At 63.6% G+C, this 22607-nt stretch overlaps 1 protein-coding gene across 1 annotated transcript in view; it reads left to right on the top strand.

Annotated features, from left to right (window-relative positions):
- SORCS2 (sortilin related VPS10 domain containing receptor 2) overlaps positions 1-22607 on the top strand; it is a 218823-nt gene that overhangs the window by 117681 nt on the left and 78535 nt on the right. Inside the window, exon 3 of the mRNA XM_054708320.1 lies at positions 19811-19910. Coding sequence (XP_054564295.1) covers positions 19811-19910 — 100 coding nt within the window. The remainder of the gene's footprint in view (positions 1-19810; positions 19911-22607) is intronic.

Raw genomic sequence — 22607 nt, forward strand, 5'->3', positions numbered from 1 at the left:
TCGGTTCGGCAGGCCTGGCCGCCTGCCCTTCCTGAGGACGGCGGGCCGCTGGGGCGCCGGGGGTCCGTTCCCCCCACCTCCTCGGGCACGGACAGAGGGGCTGTGGTCTGAGAGCGTCTGACTCCCCGCCGGCCACGACCACAGCCTCGTCCCCAGGACCGGGGCCAAGCCTGTGGGGACGCTGCCTCTCGCCATCACAGCTGCTAACGCCGCCAGCCCGCCGCCACCCACAGGCCTGTGGAGGGTGTCCGTGCCAGGCCTGGGCCCAGGGTGCCCACCTGTCCTTCCGTCACAGGCTCAGGACAGGACCCCCCACTCGGCTGGGGACGCCCGTCACAGGAACACTGCGACAGGAAACAATTCCGTCTCCGGACACGGTGTCACCGGCCCGTGGCCCGGGGTCAGACAGATGTTACTATTTTGCAGATGAGTTTGGGATTGTGGACAGGAGCGAAACATTACAGACCCGGGGCGCCCCCCATGTGTGCCCTCCGCACACACTGATGTGTCCCACACGCCACGGACAGCGGAGCCCGGTGCCGCGTGCCTTCGGGCCACACGCGCGCTCCTCGCTGGCCGGCGGGGCGCGGCCGGCGCCCCCTCACTCGGAGCCCTGCCCCTGGAACGGGCCCTGCGGAGAGGGTGCCACTGTCCGAGTGCCCACGGCTTAGGGCTCCTTCGGGGGGACGCTGTGTTTGGTCCCCCGTCTCTCCGCTGTGACAGCAGGAATCCCAGCCGGTCCCCGTGCAAGGCGGGGCACCGAGCGCCGTAGGCGTGGCACAGGTGTGCCCGGGGCGCCCCCAGCCTGTGCCAGCCAGGAGGACAGAATCAGAATGATTGGGGTCAAGTGTTCGGGGGAAGAGTTGCTCTCTCCCCCTCCCGCCCCCTCCAGACTCTCGCATTAGCCCCGTGTAGAATTCACACAGACTGGCCAGGGTGCAAACCTCTGTTTTGCCACCAGCTTTGGGGTGACCCGGGGCACCTTTCCGCATGGCATGGTGCCCCCGTCTCCTGTAAGATGGGGGGTGGGTAATTCCCACTTGGCAGGTTGCTGTGACCGAGGTTTGCTCCGACAGGTGATGCGTGCAGACAGTGTTCAGCCAATATTGGGCGTTGTCGTCGATTCATTGGCTCATCGATCGAGTCGCTCAGCTTAGTAGTCATGTGGGTGGGCTGGCAGCGCTAGGCCCTCAGAGCCTCCCCCACGTCCTCCCCCCTGCCCCCGCCCCGGCCTCGCCCCCTCCCAGCTGGGCCTGGAGCCGAGCTTCTCGGAGGTGGATTCCGAGTTGGCTCCAGCCGTCGGCCTGGAAAATCGCTCTGGTTTTCCAGGAATCCCCGGGCTCCCAGCATCAGCCAGACGTTCAGCCACACCCAGGGTCCCCGGGGAGCCCCCTCCCCGCCAGAGGGGCGGTCATGAGGAAGGCACAGGGGCCAGGTGGGGAGGGGCGGGAACAGGGAAACATCTGGAAATTCTTGATCCTTGAAATTAGTTTAGCAAATACCATTACTCCCCCTCCTTCCCACTCCAGCAGCCCGGAGAAGGGGCCCAGGGAGGGGGCGGGGCAGCTCGTCTCCTGTTTGCCGCGGGGTTTCTCGGTGAGGGAGGCCCCGTGGATGCTGCGGGCGGGGCCTGCAGTGCCCTGACCTCAGACCTGGCGGCCCCTCCCTGGACCTCAGCTTCCTCGTCGTGGGGCGATTTGGTGGGAGGGTCTTTTCTGGCCCCCGAGGGCCGGCGGTGACCCTGGTGGACCGGGCATCTCACTGATGGCTGAGCTCCCTGCAGGGCAGACACTGGAGAACCGGGAGGCGCCACCTGCCTGCTCCCCTGTCCTCCCCCATCCTCCCCCGGAGCCCTGGCTCAGCCGCACTCGGCCTCGGGACCGTCTTCGGGCAAGACCGGCTCCTGCTCACGCTTGTTCTGGCCTCCGGCCCTGCACACCAGGCCCCTGCCCCCCACACATCAGGCACCCACCTGGAGGCCCTCCCCACAGCTGTGCGTTCTGTGCTTGATGACCCAACCTGTGGAGGCCTCGTCCACAACATACGTGCCCCAGGCATCGGGGGCCTCCCGTCTGTGTCCAGCACCTGGAGGGGCCTGGCACGCGGGAGGTGCCCATCAGCCAAGAGTGAGTGAGTGAGTGAGTGAGTGAGGGAATGAGTGAGTGAGTGAGTGAGTGAGTGAGGGAATGAGTGAGTGAGGGAGTGAGTGAGTGAGTGAGTGAATGAGTGAATGAGGGAGTGAGTGAGTGAGTGAATGAGTGAATGAGGGAGTGAGTGAGTGAGTGAGGGAATGAGTGAGTGAGTGAGTGAGTGAGTGAGTGAATGAGTGAGTGAGGGAGTGAGTGAGTGAGTGAGTGAATGAGTGAATGAGGGAGTGAATGAGTGAGTGAATGAATGAGTGAGTGAGTGAGTGAATGAGTGAGTGAATGAGTGAGTGAGTGAGTGAATGAGTGAGTGAGTGAATGAGTGAGTGAGTGAGTGAATGAGGGAATGAGTGAGTGAAAGAATGAGGAAATAAGTGATTGAGTGAATGATTGGATGAGTGAATGAAGAAATGAATGTGAGGGAATAAGTGAGTGAATGAATGAAGTGGGGCAGGGCCCAGACCTAGGTCTTTAGCAGAAGAGGCAGCCCAGCCTGGTCGGTGGGAGGCCCCACCACAAACCAGCTGGGAGCCCTGATCCCATCCACTGCCGGAGCTGTGCCTCAGTTTCCCCATTCCAGAGAGGGAAGTGGTTTCCAGGTTCTACCCACTCAGTCTTTGACTGGTATCTGCAGGGCCCTCCTGTGCTGGTCCCACGTGGACACCACCTCCCAGGCTGTCTGTCCGCACCCCTAGAGTGCAGGCCAGTGAGGGGACCCCGCCCTCAGCACACGGATGCCCCGGGCAGAGTAGGTGCCGTGCGTGCCCAGAGCCGGGCAGTTCTGTGCTCGGGCGGCGGAGTGTGGGCAGGCGGGCCAGGAAGAACCAGGAGTCACCGGGGAGCCTGGCCTCTGTCACCCAGGCCGTGGGGGCCCCTGCTCGCCTGGATCCCCCTCACCTCTCGGAGCCCGGCCTGGGTCTCCGCAAATGCACTCGGAAAGGACCAGCCAGGCCCGGGGCCGCGGCCCAGCCTCGTGGGGAGGGGAGGACAGCTGTGCCCCTGCGGCCCTCAGCCAGGGAGCCACGTGCCCCAGCGCACAGCCAGCTGACAGATGTGGGCCTGGGGCTGTGTGTATGGGGGGGGGGGGGGGGACTCCCCGCTGGGATTGCGCCAGACGCATTTCCCTTTTGTGTCCGCCTGACTGGCTCAGCTTTGTGGCCTCTGGGGAGAGACCCGGCGAACGGGAAAGGGACGGTGCTGGGGCTTTGGTTTGGCCTGACACGTCGGCTGCTGCGGGCCTCTGCCCCTCGCATCCAGGTCCCGTCCGCCTGCAGCCACGGCCCCAGAGCCCTGGCAGGGACCCCCTCAGCCAGTTCCTCCAGGAGGGCGACTGGCAGGCTCCCCCAGAATCCGCTGTGGCCAGATGGGCTCATTTGTCCTTTAAGCCTTCCCCGGCCCAAGAGCTCCTCCATACTCGGCTCTCCCCTCGGTGTGGGGGACCCGACGCGGCTCAGGGCTGGTAGGCCCTGGCCACACATCAGCCTGGTGACAGCTGGGGTGCAGACTGCCATCGGCCTGGCCCAGGCGAGGGGCTGGCCGCAGGGCCCAGGCCGCCCGCTCAGGAGCTGTTTACAGTGGGAGGCGGCTGTGCTTCCTCTGAGGGCTCCCGGGTGCCATCGAGCCGCAGACGCAGCGGCTCTGCATCCAAAGCAAACAGAGGAGAGAGGGGACGCCCCGGCCGAGCGGAGTGGAGCGCGCAGCCACCGCGCCAGGCGCCAGGCCTCTCAGCCAGCCCATGCTGTTTGGGAAAGGCTCTGCCCTACGAGAATCACACATGATCACGCAGGGTGAACCCAGCCGGCTGGAGCCAATGAATGCAGAAATGAGAAACACATGGGCAGGGATGTCAGGCCGACGCAGTGGCGTGGGGGCTGTGGCGTGGGGGCTGTGGTGGCCAGTGGTGTGGGGCTGTGGTGTGGGGGCTGTGGCGTGGGGGCTGTGGCGTGGGGCTGTGGTGTGGGGGCTGTGGTGGCCAGTGGTGTAGGGCTGTGGTGTGGGGGCTGTGGTGGCCAGTGGCATGGGGCTGTGGTGTGGGGGCGTGGTGGCCAGTGGTGTGGGGCTGTGGTGTGGGGGCGTGGGGGCCAGTGGTGTGGGGCTGTGGTGTGGGGGCGTGGTGGCCAGTGGTGTGGGGCTGTGGTGTGGGGGCTGTGGTGTGGGGGCTGTGGCGTGGGGGCTGTGGCGGCCAGTGGTGTGGGGCTGTGGTGTGGGGGCGTGGTGGCCAGTGGCGTGGGGCTGTGCGGCCAGCGCTGAGTCCCTGCAGGGCAGCGTCCAGGCTGGACTTTCTAGTGCCCTGCGGAACCCACATGATCAGAGGTAGACCTGGGCGCCACGTTCTGCCCCACACCCAGCTGTGTGTTCTTCGGCAGCTCTCCCATTTTCTCTGGGCCTCAGTTTCCTCATCCATTAAATGGGAACAGCAGCATTCACCCAGAGCATCGTTGAGGTGAAGTGTTGTTCCAAGCGCGGGCCCCAGGAATGAAGGTTCCCCCCTCGACACTCCCACCAGGCCCAGGCCTGAGTGCTCACTGCTCCCCTCGGAAATGAGTCACTGCCCCAAGGCCACAGGCTCAGCACCTCCCAGCTGGGAGGGTCTGGAAGACAGTGGAAATCAACCACCTCATTGTGCAGATGGGGGACCGGCCGGAGGGAGGGCGTGGCCTCTCCTCGGTCATCCCGGTGCTTGGGCCCAGGCTCTTGCACACACACGAGCCCTTTGCACTTCACGCTCAGCTTCCTTACTGCATCTGAGCTTCGTGACAACCCAGGAAGGAGTTCCGGACCAATGGGCATTGCCCTGTTTGCCAGGAGAAACTGAGGCCAGAGCGTGGGTGCTTCATGCAGGTCACAGGTCACCAGGATCAGGCCATCACGAAGTTCAGAATGTTGATATTTGATTGCAAGACCGCTGGCATAGCAGCTGGCACAGAACATCCTCAGTATCTGTGGCTCTTTACCATTCTTCAGCATGTTACACCCGTACCACCATCATCATCATCATTGACATCATCACCACCACCACCATCACCATCATCACCACCATCACCACCACCACCATCATCATCACCACCATCACCACCACCACCATTACCACCACCACCATCACCACCACCACCACCACCATCATCACCACCATCACCACCACCATCACCATCATCACCACCACTATCACCATCACCACCATCATCACCACCACCACCACCATCACCACCACCATCATCACCACCACCATCATCACCATCACCATCATCATCACCACCACCACCATCACCACCATCACCACCACCATCATCACCATCACCATCATCACCACCATCACCATGATCATTGTCATAGCAGCCTCCGTTTATGGAGCACTCACTGTGTTAACTCATGTGAATCTTTATTTAATACAAAGAAGCCCTTTGATATTTGATTGTAAGGCAGCTGGCATAGCAGCTGGCACATAACATCCGCAGTAGCTATTGGCACATAGCAGGTCCTCAGTATCTGTGGCTTCCTTTACCGTTCTCCAGCAGGTTATACCAATACCGCCATCATCATCCCCATCCCCATCACCACTATATCGTCATCCCCATCACCACCACCAGCACCACTCACATCATCACCACCATAATCGCCATCATCATCCCCATCCCATCACCACTATATCATCATCTCCATCACCACCACCAGCACCACTCACATCATCACCATCATCATCCCCATCCCATCACCACTATATCATCATCCCCATCACCACCACCATCACCATCATCATCACCATCATCATCCCCATCCCCATCACCACTATATCATCATCCCCATCCCCATCACCACCACCAGCACCACTCACATCATCACCATCATCATCCCCATCCCCATCACCACTATATCATCATCCCCATCACCACCACCAGCACCACTCACATCATCACCATCATCATCCCCATCATCATCCCCATCACCACCACCAGCACCACTCACATCATCACCATCATCATCTCCATCATCATCCCCATCACCATCACCACCACCAGCACCACCATCATCACCATCATCATCTCCATCATCATCCCCATCCCATCACCACTATATCATCATCCCCATCACCACCACCACTATATCGTCATCCCCATCACCACTATATCGTCATCCCCATCACCACTATATCGTCATCCCCATCACCACTATATCGTCATCCCCATCACCACCATCATCGCCATCATCATCCCCATCCCATCACCACTATATCATCATCCCCATCACCACCACCAGCACCACTCACATCATCACCATCATCATCCCCATCATCACCACCAAAGGATGTATTTGAAGTACGTTCTATTTTATTGTGTTCTCTCCATCTTACAGATGAGGACATTGAGGAGCAGAGAAGGCCGCGCTGGCTAGAGGTGGGACTGGGTCTGAGTGGAGAGCCTGCAGTCTTGACCACAGCTGGCTTGCCCCGCCTTTGCACAGGCTCATCTCTTCAGGTTCATTCACTCATTCGCCCGCTCATTGCTCACTCCCCAGCCTTCACACCGGCCAGGAGCTGAGCTCACCACTGGCATCAGCTCTCCCGTAGTCCCCGACGGGGCGGGCGGTGAGGCTGGAGGCCAGCCTAGATCCTGAGAATCTTGGGGCTTATGTGGGTGGCGGTTGGTGGGCTGGAGCGGGTTGTGTGATGAGGAGGGGGGTGAGGAAGCTGACAAGCAATGCCTGAACCTGCTGAGCCTGGGGACTGGTGTAGCCACACCTCGGCCGGGACAAGAGAAGGGCCAGGGCCTACGTCAGTGAGGGTCAGTCACTAGCAAAGAGCTCTTAGAGGAGGATGACCTTGAGCTGACCTTGAAATTGTGTGTGGGGGGCGGGGGTGGGAAGAGGAGGCGGCTGGGACTTGAGGCAGGAGAGAAGAGCGCAGGCCAGCGAAGGGTTGGGTTTGTTTCCTTGCCGCTCAGGGCTCTGGGTGTTCTGGGCGCCCTCCCTGGGTGTCCACGCTGCCACCCCCACGGGACCCAGAAGCCCAGGAAGGCAGCCCTGTGTCCCCCCTTTTCCTGTGTCCGCGGTGCCTGCCCGGGCTGGCAGAGCAGTGTCAGGAGGGGAGGGGGCTGAGTCCCGGACACAGAGGGAGCATGCCCAGCCTCGGGGGCCTGGTAGGTACAGGTCAGCTCTGAGGTCATGCAGAGAAGTGTGGACGGGGAAGGAATTGCAATTCCCTCGAGTGTTCCAGAAGGTTCTTTGTGAAGAAACTTCCATTGCAGGAAGGGAGGGAGGAGACAGAGCAGTGGGGCCCGCTGGGTGCCCGCATCACCGCCCATCTGTGCACGCTCAGGTCACAAGCCCTCCCAGGGGGTCTCTCCTCCTGGTGGTCCGAGGAGGGGCCCGAAGCCCCGAGAAGGGAGAGGCCTGCTTAGGCTGCCCAGGGGAAGGGGGAGGGGAGAGGAGCACCACCTGGGTCAGCCCCAAGGCCCCCGCCCTGCCCACCACACCCCGCCCCCAGGATATAGAACTTTCTGGAAAGCTGCCCTCCTCCCCTGTCCTCCCGGCCCCCTCAGGGCGGTGAGCCAGGGCCACTCTGCGTGGAGGCTGTAAAATTAGCACCTTCATTTTGCTTGTCAGGAAATCCATTGAGGGAAAAATGTGCTTCCAAGGGGTTCGTTTTTCTTGCAAACCAGCGGGAGGAAAATGAAGGGCAAGGCCGGCTGCAGGCAGCAAGGCCGGTTCTAAATTTGTAACAGGGATTCATTATTCATGGCCACGTTTGAAAAGGCCAAAGCCACCGAGAGGAAGTGGGCGGGAGTGGAAGGGCTGTGGCTGGAGGGGGGCTTCCAGGGAGCCGGGGGAAGGGAGAGGACCCGCTGATCTGGGCGCGCCTGGGGAGCCGGTAGGGGGGCCGCGCCCTCATCCTGCTCCCAGCTGTGAACACGGCCCCGCTCTGTGGGAGGCACGGGCCGCCTCTCCAGGCAAGGCCGGCTCTGTGCCCCGGGCCCAGGGCCCGCTCAGCTGTCTGTGCAGTCACCTGCACACAGTAGGGCGGCACAGTAAAACCCAGTGGGGGCTCTTACTGTGAGAATGTGACCTAACTTATTCTTAACAGCGATGCTGTGGGCGGATATGGGCATTCTGCAGGAGAGGACCCTGAGGGTCAGCGTGGTGACGAGGGACAGTGGCATCACATGGCTGGTGGTACGTGGCTGTGCACTGCCCTCCCTGCCAAGTGTGCCAGCCCTGGACCCAGGGAGGGCAGCGGGCCCCTCTGCACCTGGTGTCCCATCCCTCACTGACGCGCTGTTGGCGTTGCCTGGGGACGGCGGGGACCTGGAGGTGTAGGGATTCCTCTTCCTCGCGCTCTCTCTGAAAGCGCGTCTGGACCGGGGCGGTCCTCCCCCGCGGCGACACCGTTCAGTTTCTCGGGGTAACGGTGCACCTGTGCAGGGTGAGCGTCTTCCTCATTCCCGCCGTGATGACATTGGAGGGACCGTCACCCCAATCCCAGGAGCGCGGCGTGGGCTCCAGCAGCCGGCGCGGTGTCCGAGGAGCTGGGATGGAGCTCTCCGTCGGTGGGCAGGCGACGGACATTGGCCCAGGGACCCTGAGTGGGGCCTGGACCCGCCCCTGGCGAGGCCGCTCTCCCATTTCACAGGGAGCACCTCAGAAGTGAGGGGTGGCCTGGAGGTGTCTCTGGCTCTCAGGACCTGTGTGTTCACCAAAGTAGGGAATGTGTGAGGCTAGAACCAGGGGGCTTACCAGGAAGAAAGTTCTTGGGAGGCCGGAGCCAGGCCTCACAGGCCTCGGAGCTCCGTGTCCTCGAGCACTGCTGTCTGAGAGTGGCTGGTCCTGGCGGGAAGAGGAGGCCGTGGTCATGGTGGCCCCAGGGCTGACGGTTCTGAGCTGGGCAGCCATCCCTGTTCTCTAAGGGATCCTCTGTGTGAATGCGGGAGAAAGTCACTGAAAGAGGAGAGGGGGAGTTCGGGGCAGGAACCAAATGGCTAAAACCGCTTACTAAGAGGGTCGCCGTGGGCCCGATCGGTCTCGGAAACCTCGTCCCTCCCCGTGACGCCCCCTCTCAGGCCTGCCTCCCTGGCCGTGACGGATTGCGGACAGGAGCGCGCAGGAGGTGCACAGAATGGAGGTGACCTGCCGCAGGCCGCGCGGCCGGAAGTGGGAAAGCTGGAACTTAAAGCCAGGTCTCGGGACCGTCTCCGGATGTGGCCTTTGTGCTGCCCGGGGAGGGGGCCGGCCTCCGCTCCACGCGCTCCTGCTGCTCGCCCCACGCCCGACGCCAGCCCGGCGTCCAGGGGGGGAAAGGGTCGTGCCGGACCATCAGGGTGTGAGGGGCCGTGGGAATGCGACCTATTTCAACGCTCTGTTTCACTCTTTAAAAGGATCCAGCGCCTCCTTTATCTCTCGGGGCATTTATTGGACAGATTCCGCCTGAATGCATTTTCCAAAGGAAACAGCTGAGCAGAGAGGCCCTGCCAGGGAGGGCCGCCCGGCTCTGCGCCCCCAGGCTTCTCTGTGTGTGAGCCCCAACTCGTCCGAGCCGCTGGCGGACTCAAACAAGAATCCACTGGAAAGCAGCTCCCTTCGCCATCCCTTCAGAAGTCCCGAGTGGGAGAGCCCTGACTCTGTAGACAGGGACAGGCCAAACTCCCCCGGGGAGACCCTGACGTGTACGTGTCACCCGGCGCTCCTGGCCTATAGAAAGGAGGTGGTGAGGCCGCCTGCGTGGAAACAGAGCCACAGAGCTTTTAGGTACAAACGGTGTCATCTGCTAGAAATACAGACTTGGCAGTGACCTTGGTTCAGATATAGTCCAAACAGATCCTTCTGCCCCAGGCACCTGGAGGCGAGATAGAGATGAAAATACGGATGGAGCTGGAGCTGGATATAGATGGTGATGAGATGGATGCAGCTGGAGGTGGAGGTGCAGGTGGAGGTGGAGTTCTAACACACAGATGTACCTCCCGGTACTGAGGGGGGTGGGTATAGATTGAGACAGGGAGGACAGACACAGATGGAGATGGAGATGGAGATGGAGGTGGATGCAGCTAGAGTTTCCGGTAGAAACGACGTGGGCTCCACATGGCGAACTCAGAATGGATGTCCACGCAGCATGCGTTGAGCTGAGCCGACGGGCCTGCCCCCCCACCCCCGACTGGGAACCCTGTGGAACCACCTGTCCGCAGGCCTGGGGCCAAGAGGAGGGGCTGGCGCTGGTACAGCTCCCACCCCTGGCCTTGAACCCTCACAGGCCTCCCCCCTGGGCCTGCCTAGGTCATCTCACTGCTCTCCAAGGCCAGGGGTGGTGGCCACGCTGCAGAGCGGCCTCTGGCGTTCTGGCCCGAGCTCAGCCTTGGACGGGGGGTGGGGGGCGGGGCGACGTGGGGGACCTGGTTCCTGCTCCAGGGTCTTTCCTGCCGGTGCCCGTGTCCGTCCGCAGAAGTCACACCCAGGGCCTCTCCCGGAAGAACCTGAGATGACCTCCCAGTGCTTCGGGCACTCGGCTCAGCACTTCTCTCGTCCACGTGGCCTTGTTGGGGGCAGAGCGTGGCCGACACGGAGATGCACTGAGTGTCTGCTGGGCGCTGGGCGCTAGCTCCTCCGATCGGTGTCACTTCCTTCCATCTTCATAATGACCCTTCGGCATGTTCATCTTCTAACCGGGACGCCGCGCTCAGAGCAGGGAACTGCGGCATCGCTGTCGCCCGGCTGTGTGCGCCCCAGGATGTGACGAGCAGCCCCCGGCCCACGCTCTCAGGCCCACGCTTGCTCACTGCTCCCTTGTCCCGCCATGAAGTCCCTAATCAGCCTGAACAGGGCCGTCACTTCTGTAGCAGTATTGCTTGAGTTTGTACTATTTCCGCCCCAACTTGCCAGCTTCCTGCCCGGGTGTAGCCTGGCCCGACGGCAGGGCTGCGGGGCCCAGGGGTGAGCGGTGAGCAGGGGAGCCCAGCTCTGATGGCCGCGGAGCCGGCTCCTCCCGGGACTGCACGGTGAGGGCCGGCTGTGGCCCCATTTCCCAGATGGGGAGAGTGAAGCCCGAGGACCAGGATCAGCCAGCTTGGCCCACGGGGAGGCTGTGAGGGTGCGGGCGGGGGAGGCTGTCCTCGCCCTCCGGACAGCGACCCGCAACCTCGGGCTTCACAGCGGAGGTGCACGTGGCTCAGTCCCCACCCTGATGGGCTCTGCCCCAGGGGCGCAGGGACAGCGTCTGGAGCCAGCGTCTGGGGAGCGAGGCCCGGCCCCCCCATTCCACAGTCACTCTTCCAAACCACGAACCCGGGGAGGCAGCTGCCGGCCTGCGGCGGGGACCTCACAATTACATCTCTCTCAGAACGCTCCTTTCTTTTCTTTCCTTGTTTTAATTCGCCGTGATGAGATAATCCTGGTTTATCTTCTCGCTCACCCTTGGCGGGTGCAATGGGCTGTGAGCGCCACCGCGGCCTGTGAACGGTTTATTTCCTCGTCAGCAGGGACGTGCTGCCGCAGAGAGGGGCAGAGGTCCTGGGAGCGGCTTTCAGGCGGCCCTGAGCGGTTTGTCCCCGGCCCCGGATCCACACCGCCAGGGACGCAAAGGCCCCCGTTCCCGTGGCTACAGGGCCCCGCCGTGCTGTGGGGGTGACGGGAGGGGTGGGACAGATGGAAGGGGCCGAGGCTCCCGCTGCAGGAAGCCCCAGACAGGCTGGGTGGCCCTGCCCTCCCCAGCTGTCAGCAGCTCGTGCGTGTGCATGTGTGTGTGTGTGTGTGTGTGTGTGAGTGTGTTAGTGTGTGTGAGTGTGTGTGTGTGTGTGTGTGAGTGTGTTAGTGTGTGTGTGAGTGTGTGTCTTCCTGCCCACTTCCCCTGGGAAGGCCCCATGTCCTGACACCTAGTCGTCAAGTTGGCAGCAGGGCTGCCGTGGGGATCTGAGGGGCCCTAGAATCAGAGGTGGACAGGCAGGCCTGGGCGTGGAGTCCTACCCCCGGGCCTTTGCACGTGTTGTTCTCATTCCAGGATACCTACAGGGACTGACACCCCCCGCCCCCCCCCCCCCCCCCCCCCCCGTGCATTCCAGTCTTTGTTCCAATGTCACCTTACTTGGGAGAGCATCCCGGGCCAGTCTGCCTGAAATGGCGCCCCCAGCTCGCCGCTCCTGTTCTTTCATTCACGTGCGTAGCGCTATGGACATTGCCCACTTGTCTGTCTCTTCCTGCCGGACCGCCCACCAGGGTATGAGCTCCCTGGGACCAGGCGCTCTGCAACCTGGTGACCCAGCAGGAGGGGCCAGGCCAGAACCAGGTCCCTCTTTCCCTGTGGCTGAGGGGAGATGGCCACACGTGGCCCCGGGTCTTTGTGTCATGGGACGTCTGCTCTTGGGATGATCTTAGGAAAAAGGGAACGGGGAGGGTGAAGGGGATGGGTGAATGAGAGAAGGGGTCACCCAGGAAGTCAGAGACATGTGGAGAGAGACACAGACAGACCAGGAGACACGGACAGAGAGAAGCCCTCAGCGACGGGCACGGAGGAGGGAGATGTGGAGAGGCAGCCCAGAGAGAACCGAGGCCGCTGCGGACAGAGGGCTCTGGGAAGCGGGAAGGGAAGGGCGCTGGGGCCAGAGGCAGGGCCAACGGCGGGGGGGGGGGGGGAGGGCTGGGGTGGCCATTTCTTCGCGTTGCAGGGAAATGGGGCCCCTGTCTCTTGGGTGCTCTGTCTCGCATTCCAGCCAGCCGTCTGCCGCTCCCCAGAAAAGTCAGACAAGCTGGCCTGGCCCGGGTCCAGCTGCGATCTGTCCTCAGGAAAACCTAATCGGGTGGGAAACAGCTGCCGTCACCCTGGGCCCGGGGCCCGTGTGCCCTCCTGCAGCGGGCCCTGGAGGGGCCACTGTGGTTGGCACGTGACGCCTCCCGCCTGGGCAGCAGCATGGGCACCCCCCCCCCCCGGTTCACCCTCGGCTCCCCGTGAAGGACGCGCCGGGGGTACGCTGGTGTTTCTAAAGAGCAGAGTGGAGTCCCTTTCTGGAACCAGCCCAGTATCAGGGCCTGGGTTCTGGGCGACTCAGCGGTGACGTCGGCATTAGGCGGGAGCAGCTGTCCAGGCAGTGCGGCTATGGGAGAGCGTCTTAGCTCACTCGGCCACTCGGTCACTCTTCAAACATCTCCCGTGCTCCTGGAGGTCAGAGCCTCCCCAAGGTCCATCTGCACCCCCATCTCCAAGCCCAGACCAGGGCCAGGAGCATAGCAGGTACCCAGAGATGTGTGGTGTGGGTTAGATGGATGGGAGGGGGGAGGGAGTGACAAAGGACAGGGAGGTGGTGGGTGGGTGGGTGGATGGATGGATGGGTGGTTGGATGGTGGGTGGGTGGGTGGTTGGATGGATGGGTGGATGGTGGATGGTGGGTGGGTGGGTGGGTAGGTAGATGGGTGGATGGGTAGGTGGATGGGTGGATGGATGGGTGGATGGGTAGATGGTAGGTGGATAGATGGATGGGTAGATGGGTGGATGGTGGGTGGATGGATGGATAGGTGGATGGATGGATTGATGGATGGGTGGGTGGATGGGTGAATGGATGGGTGAGTGGATGGGTGGGTGGGGGGTGTAGGTGGATGGATGGGTGGATGGGTTGATGGATGGGTGAGTGGATGGGTGGATGGTTGGATGGATGGGTGGATGGATGGATGGGTGGATGGTTGGATGGATGGGTGGATGGATGGATGGATGGATGGGTGGGTGGGTGGATGATGGGTAGATGGGTAGATGGGTGGATAGGTGGGTGGGTGGGTGGATGGGTTGATGGATGAGTGGGTGGATGGGTAGATGGGTGGGTGGGGGATATAGGTGGATGGGTGGATGGGTGGGTGGGTGGATGGATGGATGGGTGGATGGATGGGTGGACGGATGGGTGGGTGGATGGGTGGGTGGGGGGTGTAGGTGGATGGATGGGTGGATGGGTGGGTGGATGGATGGGTGGATGGATTGGTAGGTGGATGGGTGGATGGATGGATGGGTGGATGGATGGGTGGATGGATGAGTGGATGGATGGGTGGGTGGGTGGATGGATGGGTGGGTGGATGGGTGGATGGTGGATGGTGGGTAGATGGGTGGATGGTGGGTGGGTGGGTGGATGGGTTGATGGATGGGTGGGTGGATGGGTAGATGGGTGGGTGGGGGATATAGGTGGATGGGTTGACGGATGGGTGGGTGGATGGGTGGGTGGGTGGATGGGTGGATGGATGGGTGGATGGATGGGTGGATGGGTTGATGGATGGGTGAGTGGATGGGTGGATGGTTGGATGGATGGGTGGATGGATGGATGGGTGGATGGTTGGATGGATGGGTGGATGGATGGATGGATGGATGGGTGGGTGGATGATGGGTAGATGGGTAGATGGGTGGATAGGTGGGTGGGTGGGTGGATGGGTTGATGGATGAGTGGGTGGATGGGTAGATGGGTGGGTGGGGGATATAGGTGGATGGGTGGATGGGTGGGGGGGTGGATGGATGGATGGGTGGATGGATGGGTGGATGGATGGGTGGACGGATGGGTGGGTGGATGGGTGGGTGGGGGGTGTAGGTGGATGGATGGGTGGATGGGTGAGTGGATGGATGGGTGGATGGGTGGGTGGATGGGTGGGTGGATGGGTGGATGGTGGTTGGATGGATGGTTGGATGGTGGGTGGGTGGGTGGATGGATGGGTGGGTGGATGGGTGGATGGTGGATGGTGGGTAGATGGGTGGATGGTGGGTGGGTGGGTGGATGGGTTGATGGATGGGTGGGTGGATGGGTAGATGGGTGGGTGGGGGATATAGGTGGATGGGTGGAGGGATGGGTGGGTGGATGGGTGGATGGATGGGTTGACGGATGGGTGGGTGGATGGGTGGGTGGGTGGATGGGTGGATGGATGGGTTGACGGATGGGTGGGTGGATGGGTGGGTGGGTGGATGGGTGGATGGATGGGTTGATGGATGGGTGGGTGGATGGGTGGGTGGGGGGTGTAGGTGGATGGATGGGTGAATGGACAGTCATTGAGGAAAGCAGATGGGAAGGGTCCCTAGAGAGCTCGGGGTGTCCAATGGAAAGCAAACTCAGAATACTCCAGGGCACAGCTTCGGGTCGGCAGCATGAACCCCCTGGAGTGGACCCTCCGTAGAACCCAGCCCTCTGACTCTCTGTGCCTCCATGTTAGTACGCACCCCTGGGTCTGTCTGCCCCTCCATGTTAGTACGCACCCCTGGCTCTGTCTGCCCCTCCATGTTAGTACGCACCCCTGGGTCTGTCTGTGCCTCCATGTTAGTACGCACCCCTGGGTCTCCAAGGGCAGGACCTGAGCGTCTGCTCCTCCCTCGTGGCCCCCGGGCCCCGTCTTCTCCTCCTTCACCCACATCATCCTGGCAGGAGAGGCCCGTCCCCTACGCAGGCGGCTGTCCTCGGGCGCCCACTGCAGCGTGGGGACCGCATCTCTGTGAGGCCAGAGCCCGGCGGTGGGAGCTTCCCTCCAACCCCAGAGCCTGCCCGCGGGCACGGCCACTTGGTGGCCATGGGCCTCGGCTGAGCCACTTGGGTCCCCGGGCCAGGACTCGCCAGCCCCCTCCAGGGACAGAGCCGCAGGCGCCGCCCAGATGGAGGCTGTGGGGAAGCCCGGTGCAGGTTCGGGCCGGGAGGGACTGGCGGGACCACAGGCCGGCTTCCCCGCGGGCAGAGGGGAGGGCGCCGGAGACCGCAGACCTGGTGCCCCGCCGCCCCCTCCCGCCGTGGCGCCTGAGCCGGTCACTTCCTCTCTGGGCCTCGGGGCTCTGGCCTCTAAAGGGGGACCTTGTGTGGGTACAGGGAGGGAGGGCACATTGAAAAAGCGGGGTGTGCGGTAAGGCATAAGTTACGTGATTTTAAAAACCATTTTGGCCCGGCCGGCATAGCTCAGGGGTTGAGTGTCGACCTAGGAACCAGGAGGTCGCAGTTTGATTCCGGTGAGGGCACAGGCCTGGGTTGTGGGCTCGGTCCCCAGTGGGGGGCGTGCAGGAGGCAGCCGGTCAGTGATTCTCTCTCCTCATTGCTGTTTCTCCCTCTCCCTCCCCCTTCCTCTCTGAAAGCAACACAAACATGTATATTGTTAAAGCAGACGTGTTTGCTGAGGACGAGTGGGAGGCCCGGCCACGCCTCCGGGCCCAGGGCGGGCAGGGCCGAGCCCCACCGCTGAGATGGCATCGCTGGCAGGGCCTGGCTCTAGGAGCGGGTGTGGACAAGGGTCCCCTTCTCCCTCCACCGCCCCGCCAGGACCCCTGACTCCAGAGGCTGGCCGGAGCCGGGCATGGCTGGCACCGCCTGGTTAGTGCCCCTGGCATGGGGAGGCTGGCACACAGCCAGGGTGCTGGGGAGCTCAAGGGAGACACAGGTCCTGCTAGTGGGATGAGATTCCCAGGCCCTGTGACCCCCACGTGGCTAGGCCCGCGCTCTGCGGTGCCCCCTCCCCGCCCGGCCCCTCCGACTGTGGCCCGAGCCATCAATTCCGCGAGCCTGCTAAACGGCGCGCCTTCCCGGGAAATGGCTCAACTCGTAATTGGCGAGCGCTTAAAGGCATCTTGCTATTATTTAACTGCCAAGTGGGATCCTTAAGAGCTGGAGGACTATGTCCTGCCCACTTCCACCTCCTTCGGTTTCCTGGCCGGAGAGCGAAGCGTGTTACGTTGTTAACGGGCGCCGAGGGGTGGGGCGGAGGGATGGGGCCGAGCGAAAGGACCGCAAGAGGGAGGGAGGCCGCCAGCTCCTCGAGTGGTTTCCTGTCATCGGTTGTTGCTATGGAGATGGTCTGGACATCATGGACTTCAGCAAACTTTCACCCCTGCTCAGGCCCGGAGCAGGAGGCTCGGAGGTGGGCCTGGTCTTGTAGCTTCAGTGTCGTGGGCCAGGGGACAGCACAGGCCGCAAGCTGTCGCTGGCGTCCGCGGCTGGGCCTGCCAGCTGCTCGGCCGGAGCAAGCCCAGGCCAGGCCGCCCCTGTGCCCCAGGCTGCGGTGGGGAGGGGAGGCCTTTCAGTGGGTGGAGCAGGGTCTCCCTGGGGGGATGGGGGGAGGGGGAGGTGGAAACTTGACCCTGGCTCACCTATCCCAGCTTGCAGAGGAGCCAGCACCATGGGGATAGGCAAGCTGGGATAGGCGCCGGGTGCCCGTCTGTCCTGCCGACGCCCAGGGGCTGCCCCGCAGACACAAGGGCAGACACGAGCCTTTGGGTTGGGTGGTCTGTCCTCTCCGCAGACCTGGCGCCTTTAGAGGCCTCAGGTGCTGCAGGGGTGAGGGCTTCAGCTGTTTCGCCTTCTCGAGCGCAGCTCAGAGGCGGGTGATTGCAGCCCGAGGCCAGTGGGGTGGGCTGGGTAGAAACACTGGCCGTGGGTCAGGGACCTCAGTCAGAGTCACCCCTCTGTCGCTGGGCAGCTGTGGGACCTCACACACGTGGCTGCCCCTCTCTGGGCCTGTGTCCTGTGCGTGGGTGGAGGCCAGGAGTCCCGAGGGCCCTCTAGCTCTCACCCGGGGCCGGGTGCTGAGAGCGCACGCGGGCGTCAGCAATGCCTGTGGCCGTGTCGGGAGAACCGCCCTGGAGGACGGTTTGGAAACGGAGTCTGTGGGTCATTGGCGTCACCGTTCAGTTTTATCGTTGAACCAACCTTCGTTTTGTCCATGAACGTTTTGTCATCGAAACACGTCAACCGGATGTCCCCCATTTCACGACTTAGAGCGTTTCTGGGACCTTTCCCGGGATGGGAGCGGTGCTCATTGTGGCTTCGTTCCGCCTTCGTTTTTGAGCTTTGCCTCGGCAGATTCCTCCCGGCGTTTAAAAATAGATTCCCTTCCAGCTCTCCTGGCGCGAAGGTCTCCTTACATTTTTCTCCTTTGAAGCTGCTCGACGCATCGTTTGCGCGCCTGGCGCGGCAGAAGCCTAGGTATCACCACACCCTCAGAACCATCGGTCTCCGCGCGGGGAATTGGCGTGTAAACACGTTGCCCTTCGGTGCCAGGCCCCCTGGGACCCAGGGACTCTCGTCTTTAAAACGTGGAGCCGTCAGAGTCTTGGCTCCAAGAGCCCGTTGTTAAAAGCCAGACGGAAGCTTCGCGCTCGCGGAGGCCGGGCCTGGGCCCTCAGCCTGGGAGGTCTGCGGGACGGGACGCACCGAAGCAACAACGGAAACAGGGAAAACGGTGGTTGTGCCGAGGGGGGCGGAGGGGGATGGGCTTGGGGGAGCAGGCGGCTTGTAATAGCAATAAGCTGGGGGAGTGAATTCCAGGGCACGGCGTTCTGTCTGCCTCCTCGCGGGCAGCTGTGTTCTGATGTTTCTGTTCCATTGTTTTAAACGGTTCCAGGACGGGCTGGGTTGGCCTTGCAGGACGGGAATGTTGCTGTTGGTGGGTTATTAAATGTCAGGACTTTTCCTAAGGACCCACTCCAGGTCTGACCTGGCCCAGTCCCCAAATGGCTTTGATGCCGAGCCTGGCCTCTCTGACTTCGTTGCTTACCCCGCCCGCCAAGGTTTGTTCTTGTCCCCCCCCCCCGCCAGCTCCCCCCTCCCCGCGCCCCTCACACCCCCCCCCCCCCCCGCTGGAATTCTAGCCACTCCCTCCGCCCGCCCTCTGCCCCCTGGAGGTGGCGGCTGGACTGGGCTGGGCTGGGAAGCCCCTCAGAGCGTGGCATGGTCTGAGGAGTCAGCTTCTGTTGTTACTCCTCTTCTTCCCCGAGGGGCTTCCTATCTGCAGAGCCGGCCTGGCTGGGGGCAGAGGGGGTCTGGCCCCTCCCGTCGGTGTGCCTCACCGGGGAGCACGCGGGCCCTTGTGGGCGCTGATCCGCTCACGGGAAGTGCTGTGTGCGCTTCCAGACAACCCGCCGCTCAGGGTCTCCGGGGCCTCGCCTCCACCCGGGCATAAGCCTGGCCTGGGCCCCCCAGCCCCCATCAGACACCAGGTGGCATCCTGGCGGGCACGTTTCCCGGGGCCCAGCCCCTCCGCCCGCTCCCTCGGTCTCCACGCCCGTAAAGGCAGGCCGGGCAGGATGACCCCGGCTCGGTTCCTGTGACCCTGCTCCTGGGGAGAGACAGGACCGTCCCCCGTGCCCCCGGGTCGGCGGCAGAGTCACCGCACCTTCTGCAGAGCGGGGTTCTTATCCCAGGGGCCCCTCAAACCCCGACACACGGGAGAGGCAGAGACGGCGCTAAACCGCCGGCCTAGGCTCGTTCTTGGAATAAACCTTCATGCGGACGCCGTCACCGCCGGACTCGCTCTCCGACCTGAGCCGGTTGGAGGGACGGTGGCCTGGGAGTAACGAGGGGAACCAATGAGGGAGGGGAGGGCCCCCCGGGAGACGCGGTCTGGGCAGCGCTGTCCCCGAGAGGACAGGTCCCCGGCAGGGATGCGCTGGGTGAGGGCAGGGACCAGCCTTCCTACCGATGGGCCCAGGGGCCCTGCTCCCAGCCCGCTGCTGCCTCCGAGGGAAACGGATGCCCGACCTGGCGTGTGACCAGGGAGGCCTGGCGTCACAGCAGTGTGGGGTGTGGGCCGCACCCCCGGTCCCAGCTCCGGCCAGAGTGATGCCCGGCGCCCCGAGGGAGCCCGTCTCCTGCTGCCCGGGGTGGGGGCCACAGGGGGGCGCGTGGCCCACGTGGCGTACGCGGCGGACTCGGTACAGCTGGCTCCGCGGCGCCAGTCGCTGATGGAGGTGTCCTTTCCCCCAGGTCGTCGGACTTCGGGACGACCTACACCAAGCTCGCCATCCAGCCGGGCTTCACCACCGTCATCGACAGCTTCTTCATCTGCCCCGCCAACAAGAGGAAGGTAGGTGCTCGCGGCACTCCGCACAGCCGGTCCTGCCGGGACCCTGGCCGCCCGCACAGCCGGTCCTGCCGGGGACCCTGGTCACCCGCACAGCCGGTCCTGCCGGGACCCTGGTCACCCACACAGCTGGTCCTGCCGGGACCCTGGTCACCCGCACAGCCGGTCCTGCCGGGACCCTGGCCACCTTCTGCCCTGGCCGCCCGCACAGCCGGTCCTGCCGGGACCCTGGTCGCCCGCACAGCCGGTCCTGCCGGGACCCTGGCCGCCCGCACAGCCGGTCCTGCCGGGACCCTGGTCACCCGCACAGCCGGTCCTGCTGGGGGACCCTGGTCACCCGCACAGCCGGTCCTGCCGGGACCCTGGTCACCCACACAGCCGGTCCTACCAGGGACCCTGGTCACCCGCACAGCTGGTCCTGCCGGGACCCTGGTCACCCGCACAGCCGGTCCTACCAGGACCCTGGTCACCCACACAGCCGGTCCTACCAGGACCCTGGTCACCCACACAGCCGGTCCTGCCGGGACCCTGGTCACCCGCACAGCCGGTCCTGCCGGGACCCTGGTCACCCGCACAGCCGGTCCTGCCGGGGACCCTGGTCACCCGCACAGCCGGTCCTGCCGGGGACCCTGGTCACCCGCACAGCCGGTCCTGCCGGGACCCTGGCCACCCGCACAGCCGGTCCTGCCGGGGACCCTGGCCACCTGCTGCCCTGGCCACCCACCGTGCTGTCCGCCTCTCCGGCGCCGCCCGCCCAGGTCCGCCTGCACCTGTCTCACTGAGGGGCTTTAAGGGACCAGTGAGCGGGGCCTTGGGAAAGGCTGTGTGTGCCGGTCGGTGCCTCGGTCTTCTCGGCCCGGGAGGCGGCCCCCAGACGAAGCAGCACGGAGGGTGGCACTGCCAGGCAGGAGCGCTCGGTGGTCGGAGTCCTCAGGCAGGACTCGCAGCCGCTCGGCTCAGGCTCCTCTGGTGACCGGGTCTCCATGCGGCTTTGATCTCTCAGCCGAGCTTGGCATCTGTGTGTGGTCTGCGTGTGTCTGCCCGCTCGGCCATCTGCTGGCCGTGTCCGTCCCAGGCCGCCCCTCCCCCAGGTTCCTGAGGAGACCCTGGGGTAAATCCCCGATGACGCCCTGGCCACCGGGGGCCCACAGCAATGGAACGCGGAGCAGCCGTGGGGGCACAGGGGGTCCTGGCTTCTGGGGTGGGAACCCGGCCCGCGGCTCACAGGGGTTCTGACAGCATCTGCGAGAGGGCGGTCCCGCGAGGGCCCAAGGTCGCGCTCCACACCAGCACCGCCACTCAGCAGGCGTGTCAGGCCTGCTGGGCGCCAGGCCGCGTGCTTGCTGCCGGGAGGGGGGACCATCCATCCCGTGGCCCTCAGTGTGGGGTAAGCACCCACTATGTGCCAGGACCCTGGCGGGGCACCGGGGAGCGTGGGAGAACCGGACACGCAGTTTTAACCTTCCAGAACCTCTGGGGTCTGGGGGCGCCCTGACACAGCCTCTGCTGGGTTTTGTGGGGGAGAGAGGAGGGAGGCTGCAGGGAGGCTGCCGCCCGGCGAGTCAGGGCTGGGGGAGGGGCCTGTTTGCGGGTCACCTGCGGCAGCGTGCCAGCAGCCCGCCTCCCTGTTGTGGGTAATGGACAGGTTTTGCAGGAAGATGCAAATACAATTAGGATTCCATTTAAGCAACAATTACAGGCCAGGCAGCACTTTATAGCTTCTTAAGAGACCACTTTGCAACCTGTCTCACAAAACGAATCCCCTGTTATTTTTGTCTCGCCGGCGTGTAATCAGAGCTCCGGGCCCTGGTGCCCGCCGCACGGTATCCCCTCTGGTGCCCAGAGCACGTGCCCCCGGCGCCTGCGGCACAGTGTCTGCCTGGTGCCCGCGGCACGATGTCCCCGCCCCCCCCCCACCCCCGGTGCCCAGAGCACGTGCCCCCGGCGCCTGCGGCACAGTGTCTGCCTGGTGCCCATGGCATGGTGTCCGTGCGTTGTCATGCACAACCCGACACCCCGGGACTGGCAGTCCTGGACCTGCCCCCGGCCTCCCTGCTGCCCGTGAGCGCCCCCCACCCCCACCCCAGGCGCTGGCCGAGCGCTCTGACTTGGCTGCGAGAACAGGGTGTGGGGAGAGCAGGCGCCGCCCGGGGGAGCTGGCCTGGCACGGGGTTGCTGTCAGGTGTCATGTCTTTTGTTAAAAATTCATGTGAATTTCCATTTTACTCCATGATGTATCCGTGTTGGTTTGAATACTAGTCTCTCTCTCTGTCACACACACTCACACACACACACACACACACACACACACACTCACAAAGTCTTGTGGAAGGACCCAGGAGAAAGCTCCTGCTTTGAGATGCGGGCCCCAGCCCAGCCCCCAGCGGCCCCTCCGGCCGCCTCGCTCGCGAAGCTCAGGGTCAGCACAGGTCTCCATCCGTTCACCTCGCTCTTCCTTCTGCTCGCTCACCTGGACGTCTGCCTGCAGACCTCGCCTCCGAGGAGCCCAGGGCCCAGAGCAAACGTCTGCTTCACCCTGACGAGGGGAGGCTGCCACCTCGGGGGAGCCCTTTAAAGCCGGGGGGCCTCAGGGCCATCTCCACCCGGGAGAACACAGTGTCCGCGTGTCTGAGCCGCGTGTCCCTCTGTCTGATGGGACGGGGGCGTGGCGGAGAGACCAGGGCTGCGAGGCCGAGGCTT

This window comes from Eptesicus fuscus, chromosome 2, assembly GCF_027574615.1.
Source record: "Eptesicus fuscus isolate TK198812 chromosome 2, DD_ASM_mEF_20220401, whole genome shotgun sequence".
Taxonomy (NCBI): Eukaryota; Metazoa; Chordata; class Mammalia; order Chiroptera; family Vespertilionidae; genus Eptesicus; species Eptesicus fuscus.